Genomic DNA, 26,932 nt, shown 5'->3' on the forward strand with positions numbered 1-26,932 from the left:
AAAAAATGGCACATTATTCATGACATGAATAATTATTAAAAATAAAAAAATTTCTAAAATAGAAAAACACTGACATGTGTCTATTTGGATCCAATTCAAAAGTATCCTAAAATAAATATTTTTGGATTCTATTTAAAAATAGTATATCATATATTAGTAAACAAAATTTTGATGGTCAAATTTTTACCAAGTATTTGGGATTTAATTAGAAGGTCAAATGTTAAAAAATTTGCATGAGTACATGATTTTTTAAGAAAAATTAAAAATTAGAAAATGATACATTATGCAAGACCTGAATAATTCTGAAAAATATCAAAACAATTCCTAAAATAGAAAAACATTGACATATATCCATCTAGATCTAATTCAAAGCTATCCTGAAACTTTCATGGTGTTTTCACAAAGCTTACTATATGATAAACTATTTTTTATATTTTGGCTAAAAATAATATATTGCATATTAGTAAATTTTTTCTGATAGCCAAATTTTTACTAGGTGTTTAGGACATAATTAGAAGGTTAAATATCAAAAATCATTACATGAGTGCATGATATTTTTGAGAAAAAATAAATTAAAAATATTTAAAATTACAAAATGATACATTGTGCAGAGCCTAAATAATTTTAAAAATTAACAATAAAATAAAATAAATAAACACTAGCATATGTCTATTCAAATCCTATTAAAAGAAATTCTAAAATTTTTAAGACATTTTGACAAGTCTTGCTATGCAATATATTGTTTTTAGATTTTGACTAAAAACAATGCATCACATATTATTAAAACTTTTCTAATGGTCAAATTTTTTATCAAATATTTGGGACCTAATTTGAAGGTCAAATGCCAAATATTTTATTTTTATAAAGAATGCATAAAATATTGGTAATAAAACAATAAGTTTTCATAACACTGTTCAGAATAGTAAACATCAAATCAACCTAGAACTTTAGGTACATTAAATTTAGATTTTCTAAATTTAATTTTAGATTTTCTAAATATAATAAATTCATAATTTTATATTTTAAAAAAATAATTTTATAGAAATAGAGATAAGCTTTAAAGAACTCTTGAAGTTCTATAGTAAACAATCTAGCGATGATAGAATAGAAACTCAAATAAATCGATATTATCGATAATGGAAGTCGATGCTCGTAAACAACTCAACCCTAAACATAATTATGCACAAAGTCAATTATACTTCGTGGGTGTGGAGTATACTATGACAATAACGATGGAATAGGGATATTGGATAAAAAATTTAAACTAATTTTTTATCCAATTTAACATATGTGAACCCAATTTAATCATAGTGATATTGGATAGTGTTTTAAAAAATGACACTATTTGAGTAATTTTAAAAATAACACTATATATATATATATATATACACACACTAATTACTTTGAAAATTTTATTGTATCATGATCATTATGTTTATACTAATAATATAACGATAATAGTAGTAGTAGTATTATTATCATTAATTTTATGGATCTCCTCTTATATCATCAAAGGGTTGATGAAGGTGATTTGTAATAAAGAGCTCCATTGGACGGGATCCTTCAACTTCCCTTGTGTCTCTCATGGAGCATTTTGACTTCTAACGAAGCATTAATTCGATGGAGAGGCTCATTCAATGTTGGTGATCTCCTTCTTGACCTGGCCTTGTCTGAAGGAAGAAAAGAATGGAGAGGTAATGATGAGGGAGAGACCAATTAAAATTAGGATATCTCCAGGAAGAATCTAAAACATATGAGAGATCATAAAACTCGTGGTGAAGAGACATTTTAGACTTCTAGAGAGAGACAACACAAAGTCAACTCAGGTTTCAAAGTCTTCCTCCAACTTCATAGTCCACTTTTGTGGTTTTTGTTTGGGTCAGAGTGCATCCACTGCACTCGATGTTAATGAACCATCAGAATGCAAGAAATTTAGACCGAGTATTCAGATGATTAGATGCGACAAGTCTTAGCCATTCAATCGGTTGAATTTGTATGGGTTGACTGTTTGGGAATCCAATCTAGAAGGATAGATAGAGTATCAAAGATGGTGGCTCAGATCTTACCCGTTGACTCAACTTACTTATTTCCATGTGGAAACATACAAGTGAGGATTCTTAGTTGGTTTATGGGCTTAATGGGTGGCATCCAAGTTGACATCCATTCAGTGCCCAACACATCAAATGAATTGGCTTATTGTTTCAATCAAACTCTATCTGCATCTAAATCTAAATCCAAACTCACATTTATCACTAATCGAAGCTTGATATATAGATAATCATATTCATCTTGTCTACTCTTTTTCATATATATATATATATATATATATATATAATATTAGAGAGATCTTATCGAATATATACCTTCCAAATTAGTCTTAGAAGAATCACACCTTAACTAATCAAATGTATTGGAAAGTCAAGTGATGTTTTCTCTTGGATTTTTAATGTTATTATTGACATTTGAAATCTTGTATTACAACTAATAATATCATATGTGATGTCAAAGACTTTGGATAATGATGATGATGATGATGATGATGATGATCATTTGGTTTCATCAAACTGATCGAGGGTATGATGGTAAATATGTGCTACTTGGGGACACTAACGCACGCAACAGAAGAATAGAAGAAGCGACATCGAAAGCTACAGCTTTTGAAGACAGCTCTTCTCCACTCTCCCCTTTCTCCCCCACCGATGGGGCTCTAGGGAACCGTAACGCTAGCTTCGATCCCTACCCCCGATCGGATCAGCCCCTGGCGTTTCCATCTCGTTTCTGGCCATCGGTGCTGGAGGCGGTGGCTGCAGAGGAGAGGTGCGCGCGCGCGGGAGGGGAGATAGTGAGGAGCCGCGAGATCGGCAGGTTCGCTCGGATGGCCCGAGTCACCGCCACGGGTGTGCCCGAGAAGTTTCAGAGTATCCAGCTCCAGGTTCGAACCTTTGGGTCTCCTTTAATTGGGTACCGGTTTCTGCTTCTTAGGGTTTTCGAGTTCCTTCTCTTTGATGTTTGAATTAAGTAGTTGTTGCTTCTAGTCGGGTCTCTGTTCCTTTGATGATAAGACGCGACTGTGGAGATTGTTGTGGCAAGATCATATGTTATTGATACGAAGCTGGAGAGAGCCTTTGTGTCAAGCATATTTCTGATTGAGGAAGAACCAATTCAGGAAGCTGCTCACAGAGTGATGGAAAGTTTCCACCAGAGGCATTTGGAGAATTATTATTGATAAAGGTCTCAAATTGCGACTACCCAGACATGACAGTAAGTACATATATGTAAGAGTTTCAGTGTAGAGGATCGTATGGGAGGAGGAGATGAAAGAAAAGCCCAACACTAGCTGGTTGCATACAAGAGATAAGCTAGCATATTTTTCAATATTCAAAAAAGTGCAACTAAGAACTAGAATCATCGACATGGAATCAACATGTGTATGCATTTGGCATGTTCCAAAATCTAAACCCTGGCATCCACCTGAGTTGGTGGATAAAGCCAATATCACCAGTTAAGCATATTCCAATATGGTACAAAATGCCATGTTAGCATTAACTTTCTTGCAATATCAATGTTTCAAGGAATTTGGATGATCAATGTTGAGAGGACCAGAATTCTCATCGTAAAGTGGGACTTGATGACTTTTGAGAGATGCATTTGATTATTGAGTTTATTTTCTATGTGATTAGGGGTCAAAGTGTTCTGGATGGTGTCAAATTAAATCCTTCTCTTTATCTGAGCCATGCTGAATACAATTATTAAAAATATTTCTTTTATTACTATCCAAATCCAAGTTCTGCTATTTGAAATTTTCCTCGGGTGGATGTAAGTAGGATTCTACCCATTTACAAATATAAAAAATATAAAGTATAACTGTACTTACATTAATCCAGCAAGAAATGGACTTCTTGGCTGTTATATTCTAAGCATTTATAAAAATTCTCTTTCTCATCCTTCTTTTTCTATTCCCTTTGTCTTCCAGAGTCTATTTTCATAAAATAATACTAAAATTTTACTTAGTGCTGCAATTATTTAGTGTTAGTACATTTTTTACACAAATCATATTTTGATATTTGTCAGTTTGCTAATTACATATATGATTGACTAAGATCTGACATGTATATGAGTGTGTTTGCCTACCTTAATGCATTCTAGGTATGTGAATGTGTTGTGTATGTGTGTGCCTACTTTAATTCATTTTAGGTATGGTTCATATAATTAATTCACCTCAGCCTTATCATGTGTTCATTGCTCTATGCATAGTTATTCATTGAATAAAAGTGGCTATGGATATTCCTATTTGTCAATTTGCTTATTACATATATGAATTTGACGACAATCTGATATATACTCGTATATGCATGTGTATATGTGTGTGCCTACTTGTGTCCATGTTATGCATGGTCCATATAAGTTCTTTGCTTAGTTGTCTTGTGTGCTCACTACTCTATGCATATACGCATTCTATGAACAAAAGTGGATAATTTGCTTTCCAGTGTTGCTAATCACTTTTCTTGATAATTTGCTTTGTTTATTGAAATGGTTTTTCTTTTGGTATGACAGGAAGAGTTTGACACCTTTGATTGCGACGTCCATATGTTTCCAGATCTACAATATCTGAAGAAGCGGTCTAAGATAATCGAGATTGTTTCTGTAAAGGATGTTATTTTCGTTGTTGCTCAGTCGGGTCTATGTGCTGCTTTTAGTAGAAGTCAGTCTGCCAATTCACTTGTACAGCTGATCCTTTGTTGTTGTTTGTTTTTTTATTCTCATTGACATCTGCCTCTTATTTGTTGACAGCAACAAATAAAAGAATATGCTTCTTGAACATAAGCCCTGGTGAAATTATTAGAAGCATATTTTATAATAAGAATGATGAGTCTCTTATTACGGTGTCGGTTTATGCATCAGATCATTTCAGTTCATTGAAATGCAGGACAACTCCAATCGAGTAAGAAACTTGATGCATGTGACTTTTTTTCTTTTTTTGAAATATCTTCACATGCTTAATTTTCCTTCATGATCTCTCTATGCTAGTGGAAAAATGATTTAACATACTTCTATAAGTTGTTTGAAAAATACTATAGAAGCTATATAAGAGAGAACATAGACCAGGACTTTTCAGTGAGTTGTTATTAAAATTAAGCCAAACTTCCTGTTCATGATCACAACTCGTACTGGTCGTGTTCATAAATATCTTGGTTTTTTAGGTAATTTGTTAAGTTGTTTACTGTAATATTGATATAACTTGTTTCTTTGTGGACTTGTAATCCCAGTATATGAGCCGTGCCACGAATTCTGTGGTCTGCCTGTTTTGGGTTCCTTTTGGACTTTGAAAAATTTTAGTGAGCATTTCTTTTGTTGTTGTAACTTCAATATGATTCAACCTCTTGATAGCTGATGATTCCTTTGGAAACTCTGTGATTTATATCCGGAGAAATCAATTTGCACCCTAATTGATTTGTTTTGATTTGAAATTGATTATCCTTTGAGAAACTGACTACTACATTTAAACCATGGCAGATATATTAGGAGAAATCAATTGGATGCCGGGTGTCCTCTTTTTGAAACTGAGTCAATAAAATGGCCTGGTTTTGTTGAATTTTGTGATATGAATTGCAAAATACTGATATATTCGAGCCAAGATGGGTAATCTGCTGTCTCCATCTTATACTACATTTTTAGCAATAAATATGCCATGTTTAATGTCATTTGTTGTGTTCTTGCAGCACATACAAGGTTTTTGACCTGAAGAACTACTCCTTACTGCACTCCATATGTGACAAAGATATAGTGGACATCAAAATAAGGTTATATGTGTTTCTTATGTTCTATAATTATTGTCTGTCAATGTTTTGATGATCAATCTTTTTTATATTTGATCTACTGTGATACTTCTACCGATGACAGCCCCAGCATGATGCTGCTTGTGTACCAAAGAACTCTTGGTCATGTACCACTGAAGATACTGTCAATCGAAGATGGCAAAGTCTTGAAATCTTTTAATCACTCGCTACACCGCAACAAGAAGGTTGACTTCATCGAACAGTTCAATGAGAAGCTCCTGGTGAAGCAAGAAAATGAGAACCTGCAGATTCTTGATGTAGACTGCTGAAGCCTCTCCCCTTGCTCCTTTCACCTGTTTTAATTCTTTCATCCATCTCTAACATATTGTAGCTCCGAAAGCAGGTGTGGAATTCAGATCTCATCGAAGTTAGCAGGACAGAGTTCATGACACCTTCTGCGTTCATCTTCCTCTATGAGAAACATCTTTTCTTGACATTTAGAAACAGGACTGTGGCAGTGTGGAATGTTCGTGGAGAGCAGGTTGCATCATTCGAGGACCACCTCCTGTGGCACCCAGATTGTAATACCAACAACATTTACATAACAACCGACCTGGACCTCATAATCTCCTCCTGCAAGGCCGAAAATGTATGCCATGATGAGGGAGAAGGTATATCTTGCTTGCATGTTTCAATTACTTTAGAGATTTTATGCTTCATTTCCAGCACAAGCATGTAACGATTTATTTTTTCTTTCAACTCTTTGCTGTCTCTACAGTGCCTTCTGTTGGTTCTATCAATGTGGGCGACATCCTCACCGGGAAGTGCATAGCAAAGATATGTCCGCTTGATCCTCATCTCCAGATTGGCCCTCGCAAGCGAGGAGATGCAGGCCGGTCTACCATCGGGAGTACCATCAAGGAAGCTCTCGAGAATGTCACTGCTCTCTTCTACGACGAGGACAGGAATGAGATCTACACCGGCAACGAGCAAGGTTTGGTTCATGTCTGGTCGAAGCCTCATATTAGCAGAGATAATCTCCCGGCCTGTCTATAATTTGGATTGCCTTTCATAGCATCCATCAACCATGCTTCCTCTGTTGTTGTGTCTAGCTGGAATAATCTCATGTTTATGGCTGTTAGGCTTTTAAATGACTCTTTATCTTGCTTTTAGTTAGATAAAAGAACTACTGGCTCTGTACTTGTTACCATATGATTGAATGCTGTTTATAGTTGTGCTAATTTAGATCTGAAGACTGATACCCAGATTGTTAGAGACATCATAGTCATAGAAAAGATCACCATTACATATTGGAGTTCATAACATTTGAAAAGAATATACCTGAGGCAGGATAAGGATAATATATAGACAGAGATGACTACAGACTTAGTTGTCCTAGTAACTAGCAAAGAGACACTTCTAATGACTTGTGTTCATCCTAGCCTTGCTTTAGCCATTGTTCTCAGTGTTATTGCTGTTGCTGCTATTGTTGCGGTAGCGGTGGTTGCTGCTGCTACCGCCAGCATCATCCAGCCTCTTCTTCTTCCTACTGTTACTTCCATGGTGGTGGTGATTGTTGTTGAGCTGCGAGAGCTCCATCTGCGTCTTCATCAAGAACTCCATCCTCTGCAACTCGAGCTCCCTCGTGAACTCCATCCGCTGCTTCTCTATCTCCAGCGCCTGCCGCAGCTTCGAGCTCTCTACCCGCTCGTACACCTGTCCGAAACGCAGTATTGCCTGCGTTAGTTCCCGCAGCCCCGCCATCCTCCCTCCCCCCACCTCCTCCTCCTCCTCTGGCTCTCGCCGTTGCCTCTTGCCGTTGGCTGCCCTTGGTGGCGGCGGCGGGAACCCGTCTGAGGAGTCCCCGGACGAGTCCGCCGACTTGGAAGACACCGAGGGAGGCGATGACCTCGCCTTCTTGCGGGCGGGTTGGCTGGTTCGCGGCCGCTGCGGGATCAGCTGAGGGAGGCCGGCCGGGGGACGGATGGGGATGCCGGCGGGGATATCGCTGCCGGGGGGCGGCGGCGCGGGCTTGTGGTTGGGGCCGAGGAGGAGATCGAGGCGGTGGAAGAAGGGCCAGGAGGAGGTCGCGCCGCCGCCGGTGGCGGAGACCTTGGACTTCTCGATTTTGTACTTCTTCTTGAGGGTGTCGATGCGGTTCTTGCACTGGACGTCGGTCTTGGGGGCCTTGGTATAGCCATCGCGGCTGGTGATGGCGTCGGCCACCTCCTGCCAGTGTTTCTGCTTGAGATTGCCGCGGCTGAGCTCCAGGAAACGCTCCCCCCACGCGTCGATCAGGATGGAGGTGGCGCCCTCGCTCCAGCAGTCCTCCCGCCCACCGCCCCCGCCTCCTCCGGCCGCGGGGGATGGGCGCGGCTGCTGGATGGGGAGGGCGAGGGGAAGGGCATGGTGGGGCGGGGCCGCGACGGTGACGGCCTCGGCTACTTGGCCGTTGTGGTGGCGATGGGGCGAGGGGCCAGGGGAGGGGGACACAACGGAGACTGGGGGTGGCGACGATGGCGGCGACAACGATCGGGAGACGGATTGGGACTGCGAGCGGGACGGTGACTGGGTATCGTCGTCGTCTTCCATCGCGGGATGAGGAGATCTACGCTCCGCCGGCGGACGCGTCGGAGGCCGGCGACGGCACGTGAGAGAGAGAGAGAGAGAGAGAGGGGAAAGGAAGGAATTGAAACCGGAGCCGGCGGCGGCCGAGAAGAGGCAAGAGGGGAATGAAAAGGAAACGTTTCTTTGGGAGAGGGTTTCGACCGCCGACCGGCGTCGCCTTTTTGACGGACGTTGTGTGCGCCCGATTCAATGAACGTGCATAACGTTTTCGTGTATCGTTCCCCAAATCGGGCGGATATATAACGGTTCTGCTCCGAGGGTGAGCGTCGCCGTGGGGTGAGTTGACGGCGTCGGTGTAGATCCGGAACGGGGCCTCGCACGTGGCAGCGAGGCCGGTACGGCCACGAGGCGCGTCACGATCCGGTCGCGAGCGGTAACCCGAAATGGTGTTTGTGTTTGGTGCTGTGTGTTTTCTTTTCCCTAATCTCTGAGGATAGTATGCAAACTCTTCGTTAGTGCATATTCGACAATTCGAACGTAATGAAATTGATCTTTTTTATCTTAAATTTTATTGCATGCATGATTTGAATATAAACCTCACTCTAGAATTTCCAATTGGATGCTTTACCAAGATGTCCAACCAGGATACCCTGCTTAACCTTGTAGGTGACTTAGATTGATGTGTGTTCTTTTGAGTTAGATGAATGTCCAATGTCCAATCTCCTCTAGCATAGCTTTTGCACGGCTTACGAGGGAAGGCATTGGGTAAGACTCCTTCAATATGTTTAATTTAGTATTTATCTCTATCAAATATAATATATTAAAAATAATTTAGAGTATTTGAATTCGATCTATATCTATATCTATGAATCAATTCATAATCATTGAAGATTAAACAAATTATTATTGTAGATTTTGATTGTCTGACACATCGAGGGTTTTGAGCCAACTCGTAGAGCTTATCGTAAGCTTCGGAGTTAGAGAGTGAGATGGTTTGATGTTTTAAGTTGGGAGACAATGAATGTTTTAATTAGTAAGTAATTAAAAGGAAAAAAAGAATTGTGTCCTTTGGGAGCATGTCCGACGATGACTCATCTTAGTCAAGTAAGTAAGAGAGAAAAAAAAGAGTTATGACCTTCATGAGAGTCTTGGAAACATATTATCTTTTTTTGTACTAAAAAAGATATTGTGACTTAAGAGGAAAAAAAGAGTAATGTATATTGTTATTATTTATTTTAGTATGTTAGGAGATTAAGTATACTTCATAGTAGAATTCAATTTTGTCGGAGATAAAAATTGTTTCACGGTTGGATTCGATAACGTCAAAGACAAAAACACTTCATGGTGGAATTATGTCACATTCCTATAGAAGAGAAAGGATATTTCATGACCGAATTTGTTCTTGTCATAGGCTTCATGGTCAGATTCGATTATGTCTAAGATAATGGATGCTTCATGGTTAGAATCAACCATGCTTCCTAATCAAATTCGATTATGAATTTGATTGCATCAAAAGTAAATGATAAATCATGATCATATTGAATTGTATTGGAGACAAAGGATGCTTCATCGTCAAGTTATGTCGTGTCAAAGACAAAGGATACTTCATGGCGGGACTTGATCGTGTTAGAGCCAAAGGGCCCTTCATGCTTGAATTTGATCATGTCAGAGATAAAAGATACTTCATAGTTAGATTCGATCATGTTAGAGACAAATGATGATTCAATCGCATCAAAGACAAAGGACGCTTTGTAATTTCCCAAATCCCCTTTACGAGGGTAAGGATGTCTTTCACTTTTTCATATTCTTTTGGACTAAATCAATCTCTGACCCTTTCGCCTTCGTCAGTCCCTATCAACCCCTCTTCATCTTCGTCGCCCCCCTTTACAAAGAGGTCGTAGTTGTTATTACGAGGGAGGATGTTCTTTCGAGACATTTCTCACATATAGTGGAGTATCACGATTCATGACAAACTCCTTCAAATTTGATTTTCATGTTGGTCCCAAAGAACTTCATCATTTTTGTTCTTGATTTTTCATCCCATGGAAGTTCAAGCTACTTGACATAGTGATTGACCCAATACATCAAATCATTACTTTTGCACTCGCACGACAAATGAAGCTTTGGTTTTCTCTCTATCCCATCTTCATCAAGATCATCATTGCATGGGAATCTTGTTTAGGTGGTATCAAATTCATGGGACTGAATTGGCACCACCTTACAACATTTGTTAGGGAATATTATAGTCTCGATATTACTTTGACACTAATCTGTTTGGTTTAGCTTATGTCCTTTGAATTTGAAAGGGATGCAAGGAACATTTTTTTACTCTTCTAGGAGAGGGTGGTGTTTCACCATCTCACTCCCCTTTATCCTCCGGTCCATGTAACGTATATATATTACTACGTACATGGACCGGAAGGAAGAATTTGGTGTCCTCAACGTTTGTTTGTGGCAGAGACTTTCAAATGCTGAACCGAGCCCAAATCATACGAACAGGTAAAGAGGAGGTAGGTGGACGACGAGTCCCTCTCTCATCATCCCATCCCACCTTGAAGGGATCAAACCAAACCGTACGTACGACACCTATCCTGAATGAATAATATACTCTTGGCGATGATGCCTCAACTTTTAAGTCTCCTCATCCTTTGAGGAGTGAGACAAATCAAGGCATGTATCAAACCCATTCTAAAGCAGATAGATTCGGCCGACATGCTCACTCACACCCACAAAGATAAAAAAGGCTTTTGCTTATTATATACAAACGACATTTATCACAACACACTCAAATCATATTCTAATCTAATTTCAGACACAAGCATGTCGGCCTTTGCAAGTTCAGGGTATATATATATATATATATATATCTTTAGAAACCCCAGAAGAGAGGTTGTAGGGATGATGTGCTCCTTGTCAACTGAGGGGTGCTAAACAGGTGGAACACAGAAAATTATAAAGAAAGCTTCACAAAGTCAAAGAGGAAGATTTGTTTCATAGACTAGTTGGTGAAAGAGAGAGAAAGAGAAAAGACAATCATAAAATGATACCAATAAATGTAAGAAGACAAGGAATAAGAGAGGATTTCAATAAGAGGGCGTAGGAACATGAAGTGGGAGAAAGGGCAATACTGACAGACCAACAATGAGAGATAAAGGGCTTGTGTGACAAGAAAAGCATCTTAAAGGGGAACAAAATAATAATAATAATAATAATAATAATAGACTCAAATATCAATGTATGAACATATATTATCAAATGGCATTTTAGTCATTATGAAACAAAATTCAATGTATGAACATGCAAATCAAATGAAAATTGCTTTGTTATTTCATTACATCACAAGCAAAATGCAGACATCTCATATATTATCAGAATATGCAATCTTCGTGAACTAAAACAGCAATCAGGAGTACTGTGGTTGAAGAAGAATGACAATAACAACGTACTTGGGAACATAAAGAGTGCCACACGAGATGAAAAGTCCTTTGAAGTAAAATGTCCAACAAACCTCTCCAGTGGTGGTTCTCGAGTTTAAACATAAGCTTTCCTTGGAGCTACTTCCGCACAAATATTTCTGTCACCTAAAAAGGCTACAAACAATTTGCTGAAATTTCTCCTCGACAAGATCCAGTTGGCCCAGGGCAGAAAAAGTGTACCAGAATCATGGCTTGAAAGGTGCAAATACCACCACAGAGTTGTGCCCTCCAAATCCGAATGAATTTGAGATAGCTGCATAAATGCAGTCAGAAAGAGAAGCGAGAATGTATACTCACCAACATGAGAGAGAGAGAGAGAGAAACTAATTTACTTACCAATATTAACTTCATGCTGCTGCTTTTTGTTAGCAACTGTATCAAACTCAACTGCTGGCTCGGGATTCTGTGGTGAAGGCAAAGGAGAATAAGTTAAATCAAAATTACAAGCTAAGGACATTATATTTATTTGTCCTCTTGTAATTTTACAGGGTGGATTTAATTTGTTGATAAAAAATCTTACGAATTCGTGCTCAAATAGGAACTACAATATTCAAAAGATGTTAATATGTTTTCTTTAACCAGGACTTGATATTTGTTCACATAAAAGTTTACATCCGTATATGACCACATTTTAGATAACATCCTTTTTGCTTTTTCACCAAGAGCCAACTTCCTACTTACAAATTGATTTATACTAGGATGCAGCCATCCAGTAGTGATGGCTTTCACTGTTGCGATGGCCTCTAAACCTCCTGCTGCTCCAAGGCAGTGCCCTATCATAGACTGCACAAGAGAACAAATTAGAAAAAAACGTTAAAGCAACACAAGTTCTTTGAAGAATATTGACACCAGATGGAGCTCACCTTGGTTGCATTCATCTTAATCCCAGATGGGTTCTTGAAGACTTGATTAATAGCATTTACCTCCGCCAAGTCACCCGCAAGAGTGGAAGTTGCATGAGCATTAATGTAACTAACCTGTATGCAAAACATCTTAGTCAGGAGGACACGATATGCAAACATGGTTCTTGTAACTAAACTGAACCATTATAACTGATTCTTCATAGCATAGTGGAATTTTAACTAAACTAATTGCAACTGGAAAGATGACCATTAAAGCCAGTTGTTTGATGTTTATAAAGCAGAAGATTTGTGTTTGCATAAAACAATTTAAAGACATCTCTGGAATATTATTTGACAGAAGAAAAAAAAAGAACAGGATAGTTATATTGCAAATTATTAAAAAAAAAAGCTCAATGTATGAAAGACTTGAAAGAAAACTTTGAATTTAAGATATCTCACTCACAGAGAAATGATTTCTTACATGCCTTTTACATAAAAAAGATAATAGTGGAAAATTTTGTAGATGCACCATAAATCTGCATGTGTTAATGCCTGGGTAAGAAATATTGCTTGCATTCTGGTGAGAAGAGGTAGCGTCAGTTGAGAATAAAAAGGGCACCAAAAACATGAGGCTCCCACTAATCTAGTGTCAAGGGAGAAGGACAAATGTCAAAGACATGCTCCAGCACGTAAAAGGAGTTCTGTTCATGGCTTGTATCCATGACATCCGCAACCAAGGTTAAATGGTCTTAAAGTGGTTCAGACAAGCTCAGACGATCTCTTTAATTGCATCAATAATATCTTAGAGGTTTGAGAAGACAAATAAGAAGAATGAAGCATGGCTTGTCAAAAGCAATTAGGAGATGCTGGCCTATCGCCCACCAACAAAGTTAAATTATGGAAAATAACCAATTTAGCCACAAATATAGTTGAGGAAGATGGTCCCTATATGAATGCTCAGGTTAATAGATACCAACAGAACTGAAAATGTGCACAGGCACATGTTTAACTAAAAGTGGCACTTATTATGCTGATTAGAAATAAATTTAATGGAGTTTGCAACTTTCAACAAAATTTTACCCTGAAATACAACACTGCTATGAAAGTTTATACATGCATGACAATCAACAAACAAACATATTTAAATGCTTCACACAAATAAAGATAATTGACTTACCTCTTCTGGTGCTACTCCAGCATCTTCAAGACTTTTCCTGATACAAGATGAAACTCCAAGACCATCAGCTCTAGGATCTGTCATATGATAGGCATCACAGTTCACAGCACCTCCCAGATACTCAGCTATAATTGGTGCATCACGCTTCATTGCATGTTCAAGGCTCTCCATGACCTGTTTTTCAAGAAACATCATAAGAAACAACAAAAAGCAATAATGAATATATTGATGAACAAAATATCTGCGGAGTACATCTCATGTGTCTAGCCATAACAGAAAATTAATATCTAGTGTATTATGTATTTTGCCTTGTATGGTAATTTGACACATCACATATCCAATATCCAGCAAAATAACTAGGCAGACACCAATAAAGTTGAAAATTTTAAAACCTTGATATAACTAAACAAAAATGTTATGTTTGTGCGTTTTCTGTTGCTCATTCCAAGCATTTCTCAAACTAACAGGAATAAACAATTCTACAAACTCATAATAACCATGCACTGGCTTTAATTCTCTGTCACATACTGCAAACATGAGAATAGATATCAGGTGTGAACAAGCTTTCAGGTACAAAGTTTGCTATTGCTTGTTAAACCATCACTTACACTTTTGAGTTTGTGTTCACACTAATTACACATTGGTGCCTTCATGAATCATGATTCAATGAATCATTTTAGCAGTTAGGAAATAACATGACCACAAAAATTAGTCACCAACAAGAGGAAGTTGCAGTAAAATGTGGTGGGATTCGTATGAATAGTACACTAAGACCTGCTTTCACCAGTGAACAATTGAGAGTTCTATCAATATAAAATGAGGACCAGTCCCAGTGGTCTGGTAATATTCAAAGAGAAACATAGGGGCAGGAAGCAAATTTAATTTGGTGGCTCAAAGAGGGATAGAGAAAGACAACTATAAAGAGATTAACAATCAGTAAAATTTAATATACAGTTGGAAACTATGGCAATTCCTCTACAATATGTGAAAATGCAATATTTGAAGATCATGTTATAAAAGGTTTATTTATAGTCCATGGTATGGGAGATTTCACTTACACTTTTGTTATTTGCTGAATACCCTAACTAATTTTGTAAAACATAGCATAATGTTATTTGCTGGAGGAAGGAGAGGGCAGCGGCGATGGACGTAGAGCTTCATTTTGGGTTTGTCTCACTTGGGATGTCGGGGGGGAGAGGGGGATTGTTGTGTTAGGGTACATCAGTTGGTTCGATTGAATCAATTTGCTCATCCAATCGAACTAGGCTTGAAACCCAACCCAACTTCACTCGGGCACTCACTTGAGGCGCTTGGCGCCTGGGCTTAGGTGAGCTCCGAGTGCCTTTTGAAAACACTGACTCACAAGTACCGAAAAGAGACAAAAAATGGTACAATATTTTCTTAACCAAATATACATATATGGACAAGTAGGAAAAACTCATGGAAAATTATTATAAGTGAAAAAAATTGTACCAAAAGAAATGCATAAGCATGAAAAATGTCTTAATTATTTCAGCTCAAGAACTACCCATTGGAAAAGCTATATTCAATTTAAGAAACCAAGCTATTAGTTAAACATAAGGTGCACAACATGAAAGATACCATGTATATGAAGATACATACCAACACACCAGCACCTTCACCCATAACAAAACCATCTCGACCTGTGTCCCATGGCCTTGATGCAGTTTTTGGATCATCATTTCTCTGGGACAGTGCTCTACAGGCGACAAACCCACCAACACCAATAGGAATAATGGCAGCTTCAGTACCCCCAGCAATCATTATATCAGCCTCACCTCGACGTATATGGTTAGCAGCAGCATAAAAGCAATAGTTGGAGGTTGCACAGGCAGTTGAAATGGAGTAATTTGCGCCCATAAATCCAATATCCATAGCAAGTAAGGCAGAACCCATGTTTGTTATAGCATAAGGAATGAAAAATGGAGTTATTTTCCTATGGCCTTTCTCTATAAGAGCCTGAACACCATCGGAAAACACTGTAAGACCACCCATGCCTGTGCCAACAAGCACACCTGCTCGAACCTTGTCAATCTGCCAGCAAAACATGGTCATTGGCATAGGATTAAGTGAGTAAAGTAAAAGATGGAACATATACACTATATGACAAATTGTATTAAGGTTATAAACCTTTAGAGAAAACAAAATGCACAACAACAACAGCAGACCATAATGTTCCAACTGTTGGGGTAGGCAACATGGTCCTTTACCTCCATTAGCTCTGCCAAGAGCAGTATCACTAGTCAAACTTAGAACGATACTGATGCTTGATGGCAACTGAACAAGAAGGCTTGAATGATCTTAGTTTGACCATTATATGCATTATGAGAAAATCCTTAGAAATATCTAAATGCTGAACTAATGTGGTAGCAACATGAGGAAGCCAAGCTAGATCGAGGCCAGACTTTTTAGCAACCGCAAGAAATTGATTTTTAGCCAAATTTCTTCAATCAAGACATGAGGCACCTTATATAAGCAAACACTTAAAATGAGCATGAAAAGACTAAGTTGTCTGAAGTTGAAAGTTAATTAAGCCAGATTCACAGTTAACAGATATGGGAATAGATCACCTTTTACTGAACAAGAAATCAAACTAACAAACTATCCTATAACAAGTTGACACTGTGTCCTTAAGCTAACACATGTGGTTCTATTATTCTCATACTTGTGCTGAGGAAACTGACAAAGAGTTGTTTGCAAATGATGAGTTCACTCTGTGCAAATGTCATTTTACCACTTATGTTTCACCCCACAACCTCAACAATAAGTCAGTAAGTGGCAATCTTTCCTTGTTACCATCCATGTTTAAATAATTTCAAAGTTGAAAACAAAGCGACCATCACTAGTGGCATAATATTGCTCAGTTATCCATTCTGGAAAGAAATACTTTCCCTCCTTTCCTTATCTATATATCGACAAAGCACTGTAAAATACCTCCGATGATATTCCTATTATATAGCATTCCAACCGAGAGACAAGAGTTAAAGATAGTAAACATTTAGAACACCATGGTACAAGCCTCTATAGAAGGCTAGATAATGCTCTGAGCTTTCATATAGGGCTTTATCATATCCCCAGCTTTCTGCTCTTGTTTGAGGAACAGAGAAATACAGATGGAAGAACCTGATTTCATTGACCAAAGGTTTGATTTTTTTACGAGAGCAGTACCAACCTTTACCAGAAACATCTTAGAATCTCTTTGACACAACAGCTTTGTATCTTCCAACCCATTATTGATCTTTTCGGCAAGACATGGATCAGAACCAGATCTCCTCTCCGGTCCGTAAAATGTGAATCTTAAACTATACTTCTTAGTGAAATGCGAGGATGCCATACCTTGCTGATTGCTTGGCTGCCGACACCGAGGCCAGCGCTCTCGAGAGCCTTCTTGCCGCTGACAAGGCAATACCTCAGACAGTCATCGAGCCGCCGGTCGTTCTTCCCGTCAATGTACCCCTCCGACGAGAACCCCCTGATCTGCCCGGCGAACCTCGTGGGTAATTTGGAGGCGTCGAACCGGTCGATGGGCCCGATCCCGCTCTCCCCCTCCAGAAGCTTCTCGTAGTACGCATCTACGTCATTCCCGAACACCGAGACAAGCCCCATCCCGGTGATGACCACCCGCTTCTTGGGATCCGTCTCGCGGCGTGGCGCCGCCGCGACGACGGAGGCGCGGATGGAGCTGGCGCCGGCGGGCCGGCGGAGGGAGGGACGTCGGGGGGTGGCGGACGGCGTAGCGGGGGAGAGGCGGAGGCCGTCCATCGTAGGGACGCGGAGGGTCTGCATCCCGGTGCTGGGTAGAACCCTAGAATTCTGGGAGGAGGGAAGAGGGCGAAACGCGAATAGAAATGGGAGCTCGAAGCAGAGGGAGGGAGAATAGGGGAGGCGGAGACGTCGAGGGAGAAGATTTGATGCATTATCGCATCCGACGTTCTCGACTAAACACCAAACATGTGAATCTCCGTTGATCAACGTGAAACGCATTCCACAGAGAGCGGGTCCCACGGGCCGACGTCTTTCTGGAAGACAGCGGATCCGAAGCACTTGTGTGGCGATTCGGTTGGTCCGCCGGAACAGAGGACAGCGATCTGAGCGGGGCCGGGCCGGGCCGGCCGGCTATCGAGGCGATGAAGCCGATGTACCGCGTTTGTGACGTGGCTAAATATGATTGACTGCAAGCAGCAATGAGGGCTGGGGGAGCCTTAATGTGGTTCACCAGACACAATGAATGAGCTGATCCAGCCTCATTCATGTCCCATGTAGGAGCAATGTTCCGGAGGAGCATCATAAGTGTACTTCTTCACCGACCTTGTTTATGGATTCGGGTATTTACCGAGGGCCATTTGTACCGATAAGTCCAGCCCAGTAAAAGGTAAGAAGGACATCTCACGAAAAATTCTTCTGAAAATAATAATAATGTATATATAATAAGATTTATTCGCAGAAAAAAGGCGGGGCCACTTCCAGAGCGTAACCTCCGCCGCCATTCTGGCCAAACCTTCTAGGAGCTTCCAGAACCCTCTCTCGTCTGCTCCTCAACAGCTCCTGTCACTCAATTACCTGATCCAAATTGAAAATAATCTTGGAAGTATGAATTTTGTTTCACGGATATAAATATTAACTGTATCCAATAATAAACGTTTTTATTATTATTATTGTTGTTATCATTGGCGCAAAATTAGATATTTGTCTTCTTTGTTTTAATCTGGATTCGGGTTGGAATCTCCACAGATTTGGATTTGGATCTAGGGAATTGACATGCACCATGTGCTTGTCAGTGATGGATACACATGCAGCAGCGTGGGGGAATAAGTCAACGTGGGCATGCAAAGAGTTGACTCGCTTCGCTTTGACTAAGAATCATGCAAGAATATTACTGTACAAACCCTCTCGCTGGAAGGACGACGACTCTATTTCGTGTGTCTTCCATCTCCTAATTGTGGCATGAGTATCATATCCTCCGTTATTAAGGACGAGTCTTCTTCACTACAATATAAACATAATAATTAATAATCGTCAAATTTTTTTCATATCTAACAAAAATAAATTATGTTAATTGTCAGAAGGGAAAAGAAAAAAAAAAAAGAAAACTTTGATTTTAATTCTATGTGCATTATAGTCCTATTTATAGGGTGAAAAAGAATAAATTCAATCTAGAAATTAAAGGATGTCAAATCCTAATTATTCTGTGAGAATCAGGAAAGTGATATGAGACCCCTTTTATATATTAACTTTAATATATTCTTATAAACTTAAAGATGATTTAATATAAATAAGCTTAAAATTAAAAAAAATTAAATCTAGAATTAATCGATTAGGTAGGATCTCAACTATGCTTAATAACAAAGAGTTGTGCTGAACGATAAAGATGAAGAGAGCAAGATGTGTTTGATATATGGTTTGTAGTAGATAAGGTATGTCGTGTGTGTTGGGCTGATGGCCCATATTTAGCCCATGTGGGTTTTATCAGCCCACAGCTCACACCCCCTCTTAACCTAACCCTAATTAAGATTAGGGGGTGTGGTGGCTGCGTTTTAGAGGCAGATTAAAGCTATAAAAAGGCAGCAACGAGGCAGATCTTTGCAGCGACGAGATTCCAAAGAGAGGAAGGAGAACAAGGCAGAAGAGGAAGAGAAAGAAAGGGAAGAAGACAAGGACAACGCAGAGAGACTGTTCACAATCATCTAGCAGTGTTCTCATCTCAGGTTAGATCAAATCTACAGTAGGCTCTTGCTGAGATTACTTGGGAGGTTTTAGATATTGTGGGCAGTAACGTGATCCTTGTATCCCAGTTATTCTCTTGTGGTTGTTGCTTGGGTTTTGGGCAAGAGATTGAGATTTGTATATTCATTATTCTCATAGTGGATTATCTCTAGTTTGCCCCGTGGTTTTTACCCTTCACATTGAAGGGGTTTTCCACGTATATCTTGGTGTTCTGATTGATTGTGTTTCCATTTTATTCCGCTGCGTATTTTGGTCTTCTAGTATTTGTTCCTATACAAAGGTTATTCCTGTTTATATCCCCATCAACTGGTATCAGAGCGGGGTTTTGATGATTTAATTTTTGTATTTGAACATGGAGGCCAGTAATATTTCTCACATGATTAGTTTGAATGGAAATAATTGGATGATATGGAAACCAAGAATGGAAGATCTCTTGTATTGCAAAGATTTGTATGGACCTTTGCAAGGGGATAGTGCAAAACCTACAACTATGATAGATGATGAGTGGAAGAGGTTAGATCGAAAAACAATTGGATTTATTAGACAGTGGCTTGATGATAGTGTATTTCACCATGTTTCTACTGAAATTTCTACATATTCTCTTTGGAAAAAATTGGAAAGTCTCTATGAAAGAAAAACAGCCGGCAACAAAGCTTTTTTGATCAGAAAACTTGTGAACCTAAAATATAGAGAGGGTGCTTCTATTGCTGAGCATTTGAATGAAATGCAGAGTATTACTAACCAGTTATCCTCTATGAGAATGTCTCTTGATGATGAGTTGCAGGCATTGTTACTTCTCAGTTCATTACCAGAAAGTTGGGAGACACTGGTGGTTTCCCTTAGTAATTCTGCGCCAGATGGTATTGTCACTATGAGTCAAGTAACAAGCAGTTTGTTGAATGAGGAGTTGAGAAGAAAGAGTTCGGCAACATCTCAGAATGATTCACAGGCACTTATCTCAGAGAACAGAGGAAGGTCAAAGTCTAGAAGCAGTTCACGTATGGGTAGGAGCAAGTCAAGATCAAGAAAAGATATTGTTTGCTATAATTGTGGTGAGAAAGAACATTACAAGAACCAATGTAAGCAACCTAAGAAGAACAAGAAAAAGGGAAAAGAAGTGGAGTCTACAGAGTCAAAGGATAATACTACAGCTACAGTGCAGGGTGGTGATTATTTGATTTTGTCTCCTTCTGATGATATTTTTTCTTGTGTGTGTCAGGATCTTGAGTGGGTGATTGACACAGGTGCTTCTTATCATGCTACACCACGGAGGGAGTTTTTTGCTACATACAGGTCTGGAAACTTTGGTGTTGTCAAGATGGGCAACTATGGCACAGCAGACATCATTGGCATGGGTGATATCCATTTAAAGACCAACCTTGGCTGTAAGTTGGTACTTAAGGATGTGAGGCATGTGGTTGACTTGAGGCTAAATTTAATTTCAGTTGGAAGACTAGATGATGAAGAGTATGAAAGCAGATTTCACAGAGGGCAATGGAAGCTCAGTAAGGGTTCTCTTGTTATAGCTAATGGAAAGAAATGTCATACTTTGTACAGGTTGCAGGCTAAAGCTTATGGTGAGCAGTTAAATGCTACAGAGAAAGACTTCAGTATGGAGTTGTGGCATAGGCGATTGGGACACATGAGCGAGAAGGGGCTGCAAGCTCTTTCCAAGAGAGAGGTATTACCAGATCTCAGAGGTATACATCTGAACCCTTGTATTGATTGTTTGGCTGGTAAACAACATAGAGTTTCATTTGCTAGTGCTGCTTTGTCTAGAAAAATGCATGCCTTAGACCGTGTTTATACAGATGTATGTGGTCCTTTGAGGACAAAAACTCCTGGTGGATCTGTTGATGTTCTTGGTATAAGTGGTGCACTTTATTTTGTCACTTTTATAGATGATTTTTCCAGGAAAGTTTGGGCTTATGCTTTGAAGACCAAAGATCAGGTTATTAATATCTTCAAAGAGTTTCATGCCAGGGTTGAAAGGGAGACAGAAAGGAAATTGAAATGCATAAGATCAGATAATGGTGGTGAGTATATGGGATTGTTTAATGACTATTGCAGGTCGCATGGGATCCAACATGAGATGACAGTTCCTGGTACACCTTAGCATAATGCAATTGCAGAGAGGATGAACCGCACCATCATGGAAAAGATCAGATGTATGCTTTCACAGGCCAAGCTACCCAAAAGGTTTTGGGATGAGGCTTTGAGGACTGCAGTTGATGTGATCAACTTATCACCATGTACAGCCCTAGATGGTGATGTTGCAGAGCATGTATGGTCAGGGAAAGATGTTTCCTACAGGCATTTGAGAGTGTTTGGTTGTCGTGCATTTGCACATGTTCCAGATAATGAGAGGTCCAAGCTAGATGGTAAGTCTAAAGAATGTATTTTTCTTGGTTACTCACATGATCAGTTTGGTTACAGGCTTTGGGATCCAGAAAAGCAGAAGGTGTTCAGGAGTAGAGATGTGGTCTTCTTTGAGGATCAAACCTTTGAGGATTTGAAGAAGAAGGCACCAGCCAAGACTTCTGTAGAAGGATTAGCAGATTGTGACCCAGTTATTTCTCCAGTATATCAGGGTGATGGGGGAGATGTGCAGGAAAATAGTGTAGAGCCTGATATTGATTTACCTGCAGGACATGTTGAGCAAGAAGAAGTAGGAGAGCAAGTTCCCTCAGAACCTCAATTGAGAAGATCTTCTAGACAACGTCAACCTTCCAGAAGATACTCTACAGATGAGTATGTGATGCTTACTGATGCAGGTGAACCAGAGAGTTACCAGGAAGCAGTTGAGAGTGAGCAGAAAGAGAAGTGGTTAGTTGCTATGCAGGAAGAGATGGATGCTCTTCAGAAGAACCACACTTATGATTTGGTGCTGCTACCAAATGGAATGAAGGCCTTGAAGAACAAGTGGGTTTTTAGGTTGAAGACTCAAGAATATTGTTCTCAACCAAAGTACAAAGCTAGATTGGTTGTGAAAGGCTTTGGTCAAAAGAAAGGTATTGACTTTGAAGAGATATTTTCTCCTGTTGTTAAAATGTCTTCTATTCGTGTTGCTCTTGGTATTGCTGCTAGCCAGGACTTGGAGGTTGAGCAGTTAGATGTGAAGACAGCTTTCCTTCATGGTGATTTGGAGGAGGAAATTTATATGGAGCAACCAGAAGGCTTCAAAGTCAAAGGTAAAGATAATTTTGTCTGCAAGTTGAAGAAGAGCTTGTATGGGCTAAAGCAAGCTCCAAGACAGTGGTACAGAAAGTTTGATTCATTTATGACAGAAAATGGATACAAAAGAACGGCTTCAGATCATTGTGTGTACATCAAATGGTTTGGTGAGAATTTTATTATTCTCTTACTTTATGTTGATGACATACTTATTCTTGGAAAAGGATATGTCTAAAATTGACATGTTAAAGAAGGAACTGAGTGAGTCTTTTGCAATGAAGGACATGGGGCCAGCAAAGCAAATACTAGGCATGCAGATTTCTCGTGACAGGAAAAACAAGAAGATTTGGTTGTCACAGGAGAAATACATCGAGAAGGTATTGGAAAGATTTAGTATGAGTAATGCTAAGCCAGTTGGTTCTCCTCTTGCAGGTCACTTCAAGTTGTGCTCAGAACAGAGTCCGTCAAGTGATGAGGAGAAGGAGAAAATGCAAAAGGTTCCTTATGCTTCAGCAGTTGGAAGTTTAATGTATGCAATGGTATGTACGAGGCCGGACATCGCATATGCAGTGGGTGTTACTAGCAGATTTCTTGCAAATCCAGGCAAAGAACACTGGGCAGCAGTGAAGTGGATTTTTAGATATCTCAGAGGGAGCTCTAAGGTTTGTTTAAGCTTTGGAAGTGGACCACCTGCGTTAACAGGTTACACAGATGCAGATATGGCAAGAGATATAGATACGAGGAAGTCTACTTCAGGTTATGTACTTACTTTTGCAGGGGGAGCTGTGTCATGGCAATCCAGGTTACAAAGGTGTATTGCTCTCTCCACCACAGAAGCAGAATATATTGCTGCTACAGAGGTATGCAAAGAAATGTTATGGATGAAAGAATTCTTACAAGAATTGGGGCTGAAACAGGAAAATTATATGATGCATTGTGACAGCCAGAGTGCCATCCATTTGTGTAAGAATCCAATGTTTCATTCCAAGTCAAAGCATATAGATGTTAGATACCACTGGATTCGAAATGTATTTGAAGAGAAGCAGTTGCAGCTTTAGAAAATTCATACAGATGACAACGGAGCAGACATGTTGACGAAGACCTTAACAAAAGAAAGACAGGAGATATGCCGACAGTTGGTCGGTATGGCTTCACATTGAGGAGTCATGGGACAGCCTCCCTTATGGGCTGAAGGGGGAGGTTGTTGGGCTGATGGCCCATATTCAGCCCATGTGGGCTTTATCAGCCCACAGCTCACACCCCCTCTTAACCTAACCCTAATTAAGATTAGGGGGGTATGGTGGCTGCGTTTTAGAGGCAGATTAAAGCTATAAAAAGGCAGCAACGAGGCAGATCTTTGCAGCGACGAGATTCCAAAGAGAGGAAGGAGAACAAGGCAGAAGAGGAAGAGAAAGAAAGGGAAGAAGACAAGGACAGCGCAGAGAGACTGTTCACAATCATCTAGCAGTGTTCTCATCTCAGGTTAGATCAAATCTACAGTAGGCTCTTGCTGAGATTACTTGGGAGGTTTTAGATATTGTGGGCAGTAACGTGATCCTTGTATCCCAGTTATTCTCTTGTGGTTGTTGCTTGGGTTTTGGGCAAGAGATTGAGATTTGTATATTCATTATTCTCATAGTGGATTATCTCTAGTTTGCCCCGTGGTTTTTACCCTTCACATTGAAGGGGTTTTCCACGTATATCTTGGTGTTCTGATTGATTGTGTTTCCATTTTATTCCGCTGCGTATTTTGGTCTTCTAGTATTTGTTCCTATACAAAGGTTATTCCTGTTTATATCCCCATCAGTGTGATGGAATAATACCGTGTATAGTAGATCATTGACGAATAGAGGAAGATCGTCGTCGTACGAACAAGGTAGAAAAATCATTGTCGAGTCGGAATGAGAAAGACCATGGATCCATGAGAGAGAGAGAGAGAGAGACTTCACTTTGGAACAGTAGAATCGATCCATCCCACGAGGGGAAATGTGGGGTTTTTCCTTTTGTAGCCAGTGGACTCCACTGTTGCTTCCAGTTTGACTTTCTTGCGTGGTCGGTCCCCGCGTGAGACCTTCACACTGTGAGCCGCTATTGGCCTCCTCCTTCGTCCACCCTCCCGTGGATACTTGCACTTTCTCTCACAGTTTATGGTTCACCTGGTCAACTAGGAGATACGAGCGGTGCGTCAAGTGGTTGGAGAAACATTGTTCTTTTCTGGAGAAGGTGCACGCGCACATCGCTTCCCAATCGACAACCCCAGTCGTCCTAACTCCACCGCGGGAAGCTCGCCTTCGATTTCCCTACCACGCGCTTCGCTGCTACGATGTATATGACCCCATGACGAGCCCTTCCCGCCATCGCCACTCTCGCCGAACGTTTGGGAGAACACGTTGCAGGTCGCCCGAGGAGCGGAGACGATGGAGCGGGAAGGACGCGGGGCGGCGGCGGGGGAGGAGAGGCGGTACAAGGGGGTGCGGCGGCGGAAGTGGGGCAAGTGGGTGTCGGAGATCCGGCTCCCCAACAGCCGCGACCGGATCTGGCTCGGGTCTTACGACTCACCCGAGAAGGCCGCCCGGGCTTTCGACGCCGCTGCCGTGTGCCTCCGTGGCCCCCGCGCCCGGCTCAACTTCCCCGATTCTCCTCCGCCCTGCGCCACGCAGCCCCTCTCCCCGCAGCAGATCCAGGCCGCAGCTGCCCGCCATGCCGCGACACCGCCGTCGCAGCCGAGGCTTGCTCCAACCGCTGGGGAGGCCGGGAGCGGGGAGCCGCTGGACTGGTCGTTCATGGACCCGCAGCAGGCGACAGCCTCGGAGGAAGGCACCGAGTTCCCAGCTGCGATGGATGACTACATGTACGACTTCTTCTCGCCGGCGCCGCCGGCGGATGTGGTGGAAGACCACGGGGCCGTCGACTTCGGGTCCAACTCTTTCCTCTGGAGTTTCTGAAGAGACGCTGCACCATAAGGAACTGCACGTCGCCGCTCTGCACATCGTTTACTTATATTCGTTCAATTGTTCACATATATATATATATATATATATATATATATATATATATATATATATATATATATATATGATTTGTCATAATGCTATACAAAATTTAGGATCATTCTTTAGTGTAATTCCAATGATATAGAAACTCTGATTACTTATCATCATAGCAGTCGTTTTAGTGAGAGATAAAACAACTTTACAAACTCAATAAATCCACAATGAAATGTCAACTTTTGATTAACATAATATTTGGTGCAGCATACTAATAAAAAAAATTGGTAACTTAAAAGAGCAGACAAAATGACTAAGAGAAGAAGAAAAAGAAGCAGAATGTAAAATTCTAGCAGCCAATCTCAGTTCTTTAAACATAGCTATGAGTCATATGGAAATTGCCTGTCTAAATTTTTCCTCACTCATTTTAGAATGGGTTACCAAAACTATGACAAGAGAGTGTCAAAAGCATTGAGACACACACAAACAAAGCAGAGAGACAAACAAAAGAAGTGCCCCATGTTTCATTTAGTTTCCATTATTTCTTCACTTTAGAATGGGTTACCAAAACTATTTTGCTACTCTATCAAGCATCAGCACAAATGCAAGAGTTTATGACTTTGGAGTGCTTCTATGACAATTAAACAAGAATGTTCTGTAAGATTTGAGGCTCATCATGGCTTGAGGCACAGGAAGATATGGTAGTGAATTGAGGTCCAGATCCTCAAATCAACAACTAGAGTGCACATGCATATGATGAGACAGATTAAAGATCACCATCTAGATATCAAAACTATTTTCAGCTTCAGCTCGATTTTTTTCTGAAGAACCTAAAGGTGGCAAATTTGGGGTAGAGAAAAACAGAAGACAGATCAGGATCAGCTGTCCGCGAAACACCGCAGATGGCCATTGGCAGGAGCAAAAGGGCATGCTGCGAGCGGACAGCTCAGCTGCATTCGAGAACACGTGGTCCGAATCATACTGCTTACATGGTGATATGCCAATAGTATGCTGGTGCAGGATAGCAAGGAAAGTCTTACAACATGAACACTTCTCATTGGAAACTTGATGATGTCTATGACTCATGACAAGCAGCAAAGCTGGGATTATGGTCATTTACTTGTAAATCCACAATTGCACTAGTTCAAATTGAAGTAGTCTGAGCCCAAGACTCTAGCAGCAAAGA

At 40.3% G+C, this 26,932-nt stretch overlaps 4 protein-coding genes across 4 annotated transcripts; 2 read left to right on the forward strand and 2 right to left on the reverse strand.

Moving 5' to 3' along the window:
* Positions 1-2,539: 2,539 nt before the first annotated feature.
* LOC135617379 (uncharacterized) lies at positions 2,540-7,018 on the forward strand. Its single transcript, XM_065117496.1, has 8 exons — positions 2,540-2,932; positions 4,555-4,702; positions 4,792-4,942; positions 5,515-5,640; positions 5,721-5,801; positions 5,902-6,094; positions 6,181-6,448; positions 6,556-7,018. The coding sequence occupies exons 1-8, from the start codon at positions 2,540-2,542 to the stop codon at positions 6,831-6,833; spliced, it is 1,638 nt and encodes a 545-aa protein (XP_064973568.1). The 3' UTR covers positions 6,834-7,018.
* A 26-nt stretch (positions 7,019-7,044) lies between these two features.
* Positions 7,045-8,581, reverse strand: LOC135617396 (trihelix transcription factor ENAP1-like). The gene has a single exon (XM_065117515.1). It carries the CDS (start codon positions 8,367-8,369, stop codon positions 7,227-7,229), a length of 1,143 nt encoding a protein of 380 aa, XP_064973587.1. The 5' UTR covers positions 8,370-8,581; the 3' UTR covers positions 7,045-7,226.
* Positions 8,582-11,649: 3,068 nt separating this feature from the next.
* Positions 11,650-17,849, reverse strand: LOC135617400 (3-oxoacyl-[acyl-carrier-protein] synthase I, chloroplastic-like). The gene is made up of 7 exons (XM_065117526.1): positions 17,198-17,849; positions 15,464-15,895; positions 13,841-14,014; positions 12,685-12,798; positions 12,503-12,604; positions 12,158-12,224; positions 11,650-12,074 (listed from the first exon to the last, which is right to left on the reverse strand). Exons 1-7 carry the CDS (start codon positions 17,843-17,845, stop codon positions 12,007-12,009), a joined length of 1,605 nt encoding a protein of 534 aa, XP_064973598.1. The 5' UTR covers positions 17,846-17,849; the 3' UTR covers positions 11,650-12,006.
* Positions 17,850-24,789: 6,940 nt separating this feature from the next.
* Positions 24,790-25,793, forward strand: LOC135636585 (ethylene-responsive transcription factor ERF016-like). The gene has a single exon (XM_065148390.1). It carries the CDS (start codon positions 25,177-25,179, stop codon positions 25,702-25,704), a length of 528 nt encoding a protein of 175 aa, XP_065004462.1. The 5' UTR covers positions 24,790-25,176; the 3' UTR covers positions 25,705-25,793.
* The last annotated feature ends 1,139 nt before the right edge of the window (positions 25,794-26,932 follow it).

Source organism: Musa acuminata, chromosome BXJ1-3 (assembly GCF_036884655.1).
Source record: "Musa acuminata AAA Group cultivar baxijiao chromosome BXJ1-3, Cavendish_Baxijiao_AAA, whole genome shotgun sequence".
NCBI lineage: Eukaryota > Viridiplantae > Streptophyta > Magnoliopsida > Zingiberales > Musaceae > Musa > Musa acuminata.